Source organism: Phaethon lepturus, unplaced genomic scaffold, assembly GCF_000687285.1.
Source record: "Phaethon lepturus isolate BGI_N335 unplaced genomic scaffold, ASM68728v1 scaffold38402, whole genome shotgun sequence".
NCBI classification, from domain to species: domain Eukaryota; kingdom Metazoa; phylum Chordata; class Aves; order Phaethontiformes; family Phaethontidae; genus Phaethon; species Phaethon lepturus.
Genome location: NW_010521926.1, coordinates 24342 through 35222, shown reverse-complemented (window position 1 = coordinate 35222; position 10881 = coordinate 24342). Strand labels below are relative to the sequence as shown.

At 37.3% G+C, this 10881-nt stretch overlaps 1 protein-coding gene across 1 annotated transcript in view; it reads left to right on the top strand.

The window, feature by feature from the left end:
• Positions 1-8692, top strand: part of NSUN6 (NOP2/Sun domain family, member 6) — a 19647-nt gene extending 10955 nt beyond the window's left edge. The window contains exons 8-11 of the mRNA XM_010281670.1: positions 2157-2301; positions 4144-4292; positions 5251-5376; positions 8353-8692. Of these exons, the coding sequence (XP_010279972.1) occupies positions 2157-2301; positions 4144-4292; positions 5251-5376; positions 8353-8565 (633 nt within the window). The 3' untranslated portion in view covers positions 8566-8692. The remainder of the gene's footprint in view (positions 1-2156; positions 2302-4143; positions 4293-5250; positions 5377-8352) is intronic.
• Positions 8693-10881: the final 2189 nt, after the last annotated feature.

Genomic DNA, 10881 nt, shown 5'->3' with positions numbered 1-10881 from the left:
AAAGACAGAGGAAAATAACACAAAAGCCAAAAAGAATGTGGATATCGGAATTACCATATAACCATATTGGAATATGGTTATTAGAATATATAAAATTATTTAGAAATGTTGCAGTTACATTATATGGCACTTCAATCATCTGTGCATTAGTGGGAAGGTAGAGTGTGTAATGATGTGTACGTATTTAGAAAAGACATGTGTGCAGTTCTGTGACAGTTTGCTTATTGAAGTGTTTCTTCCCTCAGTACGGAAAGTTTGCAAACATTCATTAAACATGCATTAGACAGTCATTAGACATTTATTAGATAGATTTATAAAGCTTCCAGTAAAGAATTTCTGTGTCATAAATAAACGAAGTCTGTAAAAGCATGTATTTCTCTCATGGATTCATTTACATCTATACTTTTTCCATCTCTGTATGTACATTTTGTATAACTTCACATAACTTTTTTTCCGTAGTCATTTTAAATAATTGGATTGTGCTTACCTCCAGCTGAAGTGGTAAAGATTAAGAATACAGATGCCGAAATTTATCTGAATTGGTTTTCCTTTTCTGAGTATATAATTTTTAACATAAGACACGGAGACAATATATTGGTAAATTTGCACTGCTTTTTGGTTCTTAAGTTCCATTCACAGGTTTTCCGTACTAAATTTCCATAGACAGTATATTAAATCATTAACATTTCAGAATATTTGAATCAGTCATATTTTTTTATTTAATTGTAAAAATTAGTATATTGGTTTTAGATGAGATTATTGAAATGTAAAATTACTCTTTATTGTTAAGAGCTTTGAAATAGGAATTGGAAATAGTTAAAGTTTGAGAATTTATTATCTGGATCTCAGTCCAGACCACCGTTTTTTCCAGATGTCTTTGAGGAAGTTGTTCTAGCAGTGGCTACCATGGCCCAGGGTAGGAAGAACTGTTTTCTTCCAGCTTGTTCTTTTTTCTGAGAGTCTCTCAGAAGGACTTACCTCTTTATATCCACAGTACATCACACGTGCAGCAAGCTCACTGTTTTAGGAACAGACCCAACTTTCAAGCACAAGGGCAACAGGTTGAATGGTGATAGCAGCAGTAGCACATGGTCATTGAGTGTTCCTGTAAGAGGTGATTTGGCTCACAGTAGCTGAAGGCTGGACACCATCACCACAACACAAATAATTTTATACTTCTCAGTTCTAGACCTGCACGTTGGCTAACATGACATGCAGTCAACAGATTATCTTTACTGAAGTTTGGTGGGGGTTTTTTTGGTTGGTTTGTTTTTTTTTTTTACACTGTCGTAGTCATGTTACCCTTCCATAAGTCTCTAGAGAGCCATCACCAGGTAGGAAAAAGTTGTCATGTTTTCTCAGCAGCTTCTATTTGCTATAGCAAGTCTATCTTTTTTGGAAGATAGTATAACTGTTCTGGATTTTACTGATGCTACTGCTTCGTTTCCTTTGTGTTTACAGATTTCATCTAGCAGATAGTGGTGTGTGTCTGTTTTGATTTATCTTGGGAGAGGAAAAGAGAAATCCTATTCTTACATAAAAGGAATAATTTGTAATTGTGATTCCCCTCCCCCCATATCTAAATTTATTCCAGTATTTACATTATTTCCCAAAGTAACTTGAGTGACAACTACTGCAAGTCTAACAGTATGTTATGAGACTGAGCAAGCCAGAGGCGTGACTGTGGGCCTCATTTCCTCAGTCCTGAGTTGTATGTGATCATGTTTCCTACCATCTCCATGCAAATTTAAAACCTGTTGACCTATTTTACCATGTATTTGAGACTTCCACCCTATTTCAAATTATTACATTTTTACCTAACTTAGTGCACAGTAAAACAGTTCAAAGCAAAAAGAAACAAACAAAAAAACCACTTGCCAAAAGTCAGACATTATAGGGTACCTTAGGGAATGACTGTGCCAAGCAGCTAGTGCCAGTCAGAATGCGTGCAGCTTCCAAACTAACATCTAGCCTAATGCAGATATCATGGAAAATAATGGGGGAACAAGGACTACTGGAGTGTGGATTTAAGAATAATAAAATTCTGTAGGGAAAACTAAGCCTCATTAATTACACTGCTCATGGGGTGGGGGGAGGATATCAAGAACTGCACATTCATTTAATCTCTATTGATAAAAACTTTGGGTTTTTTTCAGGGTGAAGTAATAGCCATGGACAAGATTGCTAAAAAGGTCAAAAAAATCAAGCAGAATGCTGAATCGCTACAGTTGAATTGCATTAAGGCCTTTTGCTATGATGGAACAAAGGCACTTTCAGTTGAGAAGAGAGAGGATGAACAAGGTAAAGTAAACAACTTCGGTAGTAGTAGCTTTTGGAAGAAAATAGTAATCTGTTTTGCACTAATAGTATTAAACCTGCCACAGGTTTACAAGTCCTTAAAACCTTGGCAGGTATCTAAGTTGCTTCAGCACTGTGAGTGCTCTTTTATTTTCTACTCTGTTATTATCAGCTTCTCCATGAAGCAAATAGAAAACTCAAACTGTCTGTCCTTATCACAACTTGTGATGCTCAAAGGAAATGCATTTCTTTCCCAGATAATATCAAAGACTGAAGAAGCCTTAAAACTTCTTTCGTGATAACGTTTAACCCCATACTCTGAATTGTTTGACTTAGTGTGAGAAAAAAATTATTTTTGCTTGGCTTTGCTGCCTCAGAATCCTCATCTGTAAAATGGGGTTATTAATACCTAACTCCCAGGAGTGCTGCAAGGTTTAGTTCATTGATGTTTATTCAGCTGTTCAGGGGAAGGTTCTATAGAAGCACAGTGTATTATTTTAAGTTAATTTCATTTGCTTTTCTGAAGTGCTGTATTTGTGATACTGGTTCTGTTCCCATGATGGAACGATTTAAACGGTATCTGCTATCTTGATTATTTTTAGTTTGTTGTGCAAAGTATGCTGTTCTTTCTCACTCTATTTTATCCCAGCTGCTGGTTAGCCTACGTAGGAATCAGGCTGCATAGTTCCCCTTCCTTGTCCCTATGCCTTGTAGTTATTCCTGCTTTGGAGGAATAAAGGTACTTTCTTAATAGTCTTTCTATGAACATAAAATACTATAGGTGGTATGTAGCACTTCGATGAACAAGAGCTAGCTGTAATGCTGAGAGATCATGAAGACTTTTCTGTACATCCCTGCAAATAAGACATGTATTTTGAATGTTGCAGTAATGGATCAGAAGTAGATAAATCAGATGATAGACACATTTTGTAGCACTGGAACAAGCTAGGTAGCAGTAGTATGAAGTCACTCACTTGTTTCCACGTGTGACCTAACTTGAGTATTTGAGGAACAGGAGGAGAAAAGGAAGTAAAGCATGTATATGGCTCTCTTCCTCATTGGTTACTCACAGATACATATATGGACCCACTTCGGTCTTGGCGATGCCGAGCTGAAGAGTCTCTCTAACACTAAGGTAATAAAAACTTTTGGGCTGTTGAGCCAATGGGATTCAGATGAAAGGATAGGCTCTGCATATAGAAGTTACATATTCTCTATCCTATACAGGTAATATTCAGAAATTGTTCTTGTCCTCACAGTCCTTGTTTACTGAATCGTTCTGCTGTGGAGACAGCATGTGTCATGCATTAGAACTTGTAATATTTCATGTTATTAAGAAGTGCTTTGTTTTCTACAGATATATATGCATTGCAAGAAATAGTTATTGTACAGACAGTCCAATTATTATTATTTAAGACAGTCTTAATGGTTAACTATAGGCTTCTCTCAGTAAAGACTTGCACACTGGTTCAGTTATGAGCTGACTGTGGTTCATTACAGCCTGTATGTACAACTCTGTACCCAGCACCTCTGACCAATCATATTTCAACATTTTTGTTTGATTACTTTTACATTTTACTTCCAAATTATTAAATTAAGGTTAAAATCATTATTGCCTAAAGGGATCACGCATTGTTTGAGCTCACAGAACTAAAACTGTTTAGTTTTCTGGGAGATGAAATGTACCAGCAGCAGACTTGTCTCTAGCTGGGATTTCTTTTGCAGACACTATCTATAGAACATAAATATTTTCTGTCAAGGAAGCAATATCATCTTGTCCTTATCTATGGTGAAGTCTCAAGGAAAGAAGCAAACACATTTTACGTTACTATCTGCTTTTTACAGAAGGACCTCCATTCTTACCAGAGTCATTTGATCGAATTCTTCTTGATGCTCCATGTAGTGGGATGGGACAGAGACCAAACATGGCTTATTCCTCAACTTTAAAGGAAGTGACCTCTTATCAGCCACTACAGCGCAAACTTTTCACTGTGGTATGTATTAATCATTGAATAGATAAGCTAAATTGAACATAAATGCTTTTGCAGCATAAAACTTCATACCAAAAAATGGTGCCTCATTTTCCCTACCTTTTTAGCAGTTAAGTAAAGAAGATAGTGTTAGGATTCTGTTAACCTCTCAGCTCCACCATATCTGTTGCTAGGTAAAGTCAATTCACTGGAGCGTGGGAAAGGTATATATAAGCCATAGTAAATAAAAACCTTTGTACGTGTTTTTTTATTCCTTCAGTTTCAACAGTTCAGATTCAGAATAATTGCAAGGGTCTAAGTCACAGAGCAGGTTAAAGTCTTTTCTCTGCAGCAGCACAGACTCTTCACTGCATAGAAGAAGATTCCCTTGCAGTGGTACTGTGAGTACTGCGTGGGCTATGAGATGGAGTACAGAGCCAGCAGGCCGTATTACAACTTTTCATGCTAGTAGGAGTGTGCTTGGGCTTACGCTGAACGACAAGATTTCATGAAACTTGTCTAAATCTGAATTACACATATTCAAAATGAAGCACAGCTTGAAAAGCAGCCTAGAAATACCTTCCATGCCAAATATACAGAAACAGTTGACATCTAGTATCGCTGATAAAAATATTGTGTATCCACGGTTGGCAGCAGATGATGAAAACAGAACTAATCTATCTGGGGTATGCAGAGCTGTACAAATAACAAACCTTACAAGGTGAATCGTCTTAATGGTGTTAATAAACTGCATGAGCTATAATGCTGATTTGGAAAGAAGAACTTTCTAATCCATGGGATCCTTTGCTGTATTCGCTGAGAAGAATTAGTAGCCTAATGCCTGTCTTACACAGAAAGATTTGAGATTAATTAAGTGCTGAGTTTTAATATTATAGCTTAATGGTTTCTTGATTAATATTGCTTAATATAAAAATTTTTGCATTTTAAAATAATTTGAACTATTGTTAATTTCTCCCTGTAGGCAGTGAAATTGCTGAAGCCAGGAGGTGTTTTAGTATATAGTACGTGTACGATTACACTCTCTGAAAATGAGGAACAAGTTGCTTGGGCCCTGAAAACTTTTCCATGCCTCCAGCTTCAGCCACAGGTAATAGTATTTCCAGGGTACTTCACACAATCCAGTGAGCTTGTTTTGGCACTGTAAAGTTACACACTATATTTACTATCAATAAATCTCTTTTTCACTGCAGACAATTTTAACTGCTGTGGATAGAAATAAAGTAAGGATTTCTGAGGCTCTTTTAAATCTATTGTCGTATTTAATTAAGCTTCATTTAGGGATCACTAAGTAGTTTCCCCACTGTGTACTGTGGTTGTTTTGATTTGTACAACAGTCATTTAAAACACAACAGGGACAAAAGATAGTTAAGACAGGTTAAAATTTATCTTGCAATTGTTCTTTAATGCATATATTTCGTTCTCATTTTTTGCACATTCACAGGAGAGGGGGAAAATTCACAGGAGAGGATGAAAATTAAAAATGGCGTTTTTTATTAATGCCACTGAAGTAGTGAAGATTTGCATAAAGTATGGGAGATAAATGGAAAGAACCTTGTGTTTTGAGGAAGGAGGATTTTATATGTATGGGAGCTATTTTTGTGTTATGTAAAGGAATGAGGGAATAAATTTATTTCAGGCTCAGTGTCCCAAGAATGTAACCTTGTCTTTTTTGGACTCAGTGCCTACCATTAAGATGTCTGGGAGGAGGTAATATTTAGGGAGGTACTACAATTTTTTATCTACGCCGTATACGTTTCAAAAATACTTGTTATCTTTATTGGTACCTTGAGAGAGTTTATCATCAGACCATATGCATGTCCCTTCCTCTTTGCTGATGTGATGAGTTGGGAGGGTTGATTATTTATCATCATAGCTTTGAGGAAACATCTAACTGATACCTGTTTAGCTTACTTAGACATTCTGTGATGACTTGTACCCGTCTTAAGAAATTTAGATGCATCTTTTAACTGGTATTAAAAAAAGTATATATACAATAGGTGTACAATGAGAAATTATATGAAGGCTGGTAAAGATTCAACAGAACTGAAGCTTTTCTGAAAAGACTGTATGCCAGGATTCTTCTGCCTGCCCTCTCAGCATCCACTTACTAGGAATTTTTCAGTTCCAGCTGTTTCAACCAAGTTTGTATCTTTTACCTAACAGCATAAAAATGTTCTCGATAGAATGACAAAGCAAAACACAAGCTCTATTAACTCAAACGCAAGATTAATTCTGTTTTAATAGACTTTCTCTCGCCAGTAATGCCAGTCTTGACTAAAGCACTAGTTTTCACACACAAATGCTCAAACTGTAAAAATCAAGCTTGTATTTTAGATGAGATGGCACTGAATTGTTTACCCACAGATAGTTTATAGTATCTTATAATCAGATCCCCAGTAGTGTAAACTAAGGTGATCTTTTCCAGTGAATAGGAAACTGGAGTCTGGGGTCGACTTACCTCCTGTTCCTTTATGTATTTCCCATATTCTTTAGTCTCTCAGTGGACACCTCCTTATATACCCAGTCCACTGTCTCCCATTTTCTCAGTTTGGCAACAGATCCTGGAATCATGTTGGGTAAGGAAAAAACAGGAGATAAAGCCATAAGCATTGATCTCGTAGGTGGAAGTTACTGCATGGCAGCTGATCCCTTGTCTGTGCAAATGTACGTACTTCCTCTTAGTGGTTTACAAAGGAGATACTGTATTATCAGCTTAAATGCAGTAACTTCACTGGAAGGAAAAGGGAAAAGGTAGAGGAAAAAATTGGTCTTTGAGCAAGTCACTTAACCCTGTGTAATACTGTTTTCCCTAGACTTTTACCTTTCCATCCTTCTATTACAGTACTTCAAGTCGCTACCCCCGTCTCCCTTTCATGTTATTTATTCTCAATTTGCAATGGACACCTCTTTTTGTCTCTTACCTGGAAAGCACTGCAATCCTGCTGAGGGAAAGGAAGAGAAGAATCAGGCTGCAACCTCTTGGCTGCCCAGCTTTACAGCACATAGTACTTGGTTAAGCAACTACCTCGCATCATGTGCTGACTGGGTGAGCTCATGTGTTAGCAAAGTGTGATGGCTCAAAAATACTCTGCTGTAGGCTGCACTATAGACTACGCTAGACTAGATTTACAAAGGACATCTATTTTTGATATTGCAATGCCAGCTTTTGCATGGTTCTATCTCCTTGCTGAACACATTGAAAGAACAATGCACCTAACAATTTGAATTTTTTTCCAGGAATCGGTATATTCAATAAAAAGCAGTCAGGGCTACTCACAGGAAATGCTGAGAAAAGGGCTGTGAGTTTAAGCCCTTCTCTCCAGGATTTTGATGTCAAATGTCATCTCCTGAATTCAGATACCTAAGCTGTTCCTTTCTTTCTTTCTCTGCCTCATATACATACACATGTAACAGTAGTCCCATTTACCTGTTAGTCTAATTGTATCTGAAGCTCAGATTTTTCTGCTGCATCATCTTCCAAAATGATGCCTCTTCAGGCAGCAAAGTATTCTGGACTGGGACTTTCAGTCTCTCCAGTTGAAGTTTTTAATGTAAAGAATCCAGGTATTTCTACTACTGTTACTGCGCACATTAGTAACTGTCTAAGGAATCGCTATCTTTGACTTAAATCATAGCTGTTAGTCAGTACACAGAAGCACTGCATCATCTAAAAGTGGCAACCTAAACCCTTTACACCTTCTTATCGTCTGGTGTAACAGCTTTCTTGTGATGTTTCAGTCCCTTGAGTAATGAATTTAGGCCTGTATACCTGTCCATAGTAAGTGCTCTAAACTACTGGGCTGAAGTGGATTAGGGGCATCACCACCTCCTCAAAGTACTTTGGACCTCATATACATGCTTGTATACATACTGGCCAGATGAACACATGAGAAGAAGGGACACATTACTTCTAAATCCTCTCCTGGTGTGAATGACATAAACCGAACTTGTCCACATGAACAGTTACGCAGCTCTGCATATACTCAGCGGAATACATTTAGGACTTAAGTAGCACTTAAGAACTTTACTGATGCGATATTTGCTTTTTTTGTTACTCAAAAAGGAACCTCACATTGGAGGAGAAGGCATGAGGGGAGCTGGACTGTCGCTTGATCAGTTGAAGCTGCTGCAGAGATTTGATCCATCTGCTGCGACGTTGCAAGGAATGGATATTAATTCTTTGCAAGGTTCCAGGGAAGATGATCTGATTTCACTGGCAAATAAGGACTGTATAGGATTTTTTATTGCAAGATTTATTAAATCGAACAGTAAATAAGCATTTAGGAATGCAGCTCGAAAAAAAATACCTCTGTGAGTCTAAGAACAGCTCAGATGTGAAGCGTGTTTGGTACTGCCGCGACGTTGCCAAGCCAACGGGCTGACGGCAGGGTTGCTATGGGAGCAGTGGGAAGGAGCCACAGGTTGTGGAAAAAAAGTCATGGTTGGGGGAAGGGCAGTATCATTTTTAAGTCTCCATTTGCCATCGTATTTACAGGTCCGTACATGAATGACAAGTATGTTCACTCATACTGCTGTCTTTTCTACCTTTCCCCATGGAAACTATGCTTATCTAGTGCAGCAAGTGTAGCAATGGGGTTTCTCTGGGAGGGGAAATAAGTTACTTTATGAAATGCAAACATAAATAAAACAGGCGAGAATTATTACCACGAATTTTGGAAAAGGAAGTTTCTATGGAGGATTACCAGCAGTTAATGTTTCATTAAATAGTGCTTTATGAACTGTAACATTGTACAAAGAACTTTTATAAATTGATACTTAGAACCTCATTTCTCTTTTATTTTAATACAAGCAAGATTCTCTGTACACATAGTATATACACAAAATACGATTAGGCTTTGTAGCATGTCTTTTATAGCAGCATGAATATATTAAACCATCTCACTCTGGGAATGTAAATAAATATTGTTTCAACATCAAACTTCCCATGCATAAACTGTATTGGTTCTGAAATAGCCTACTGGACTGGCTGACAAGTGACGATTTTAAAATCAAACATTTGCAACAGAAGGGGCTACACTCGTGATTAATATATCAAAAGACAGAAAACAATGCATAATACCATATGAAATGTTGCAAATCACCCTTTCAAACAACTAAGAATATTAAATCTTTATTGGTCAAAAGCATCACCGCCTAAAATCATATGAAAGTTGAAACTGGGAAAGCATGCTAATGAGAACTGCCTTACTACACTGCTCAAAGTTTTAATAATCTAAATTTCTTAAAGGTGTTAGATGTATTTGAAAATTCTGCTTCAGTTCCAGATACGTTCTCCATTTGAACAGTATTCTCTTTTCGCAGTACTGCTGGAACTGACAATAGCACTAAAATTAGAGGGAAGAGGTAAGTACAATTCAAAAACATAAACTGCCATCTGCGTTTGTTTTGTTATTTCCCTCTCACTCACCAATTTCCAGTTTTTAAAAGCATTGTATGAAAAAAGTCTGTCTGTTCACACACAACTATTTGGTTGTATTAAGAAGAGCAATACTTCTTTTATAATTTGTCTTTATACTGCCAGAAGTGCTTTTGCATTTGCTCACAATCAAAAGGATTTATACAATTCTGTTTCTCAGTAGCCTGGTTGCTTACTTGTATTTGCTATAAATGTTTTGTTATCGAAACAAACGTCCCCTCTTCAGTTCTGCCAAGGTTGGCTAGTACCTCCTCTGCAAGGCCTGTCCTAGCAGGATAGGAGGATGGCATTCTTGTCTACTTTTGTTGGTCACTCCTTGCCATTAACCACAACACGCCTAAAGAATATTTAAAGTATTCTTTACTACACCAGTAGTAGGTGCGAGATCCTATTTAGAATCATGAGAGCTCCTACTATAAATTACAGTCTTTTTAGTCTTAAATTTGGCTAAAATAATTACTTGGTAACAAAAGGGATCAGTCTTATTGTAAGTACATGTTGAAATCTTTAACTCAGTGCTAGTAAAAAAGCATTTTCTTTTTGCAGAATATGTAAATTCTGTAAACATTAATCAGCACACATAGATTATATACTGAAATTTGCATATGCATATAAAGTAAGGATATTTGCCTCCAGTTTCAGTAGCAGGATTTGTGCAATGCTGAATTTGAAAGAATTAAGGTTGCTGACTTTTTAGTGGAAGATTAGTTGAGACTTGCCCAAATTTCTTTAGTTTTGAATGATAAGCAGGCAATCTCACTTGATTTTGTACGAGAAATGGGGGGGGGGGGGGGTGGTGCAACTGACTTGTATTTGATTCCAGTGTAACTGCAGACCAGACTTCACCTGAAAGAAATTACTGATATCTGAACTTTCACTACTAGAGTTGTTTCTGCAAAAGTCAACTGCTAGAACTAAAAGAACACTTAGCATATTAAAGGGATAAGCCTCAGCTCCTTCCCCTAGGCCCTGCTCTCTGTTGGTAACGGGAGAGCAGCAGGGGAGACACTTGTCCGTCAGGCAGTTCAGAACAGAAACTCAATTAAGATGCTACAAATCATCCCTTGAAGGAGACAGTGTCCTTCCTTTGACTACAGGGTTGGCTAAGTTAGATGACTAAAGTTGGATGGATGCCCTTCTTTTTTTCCTCTTCTT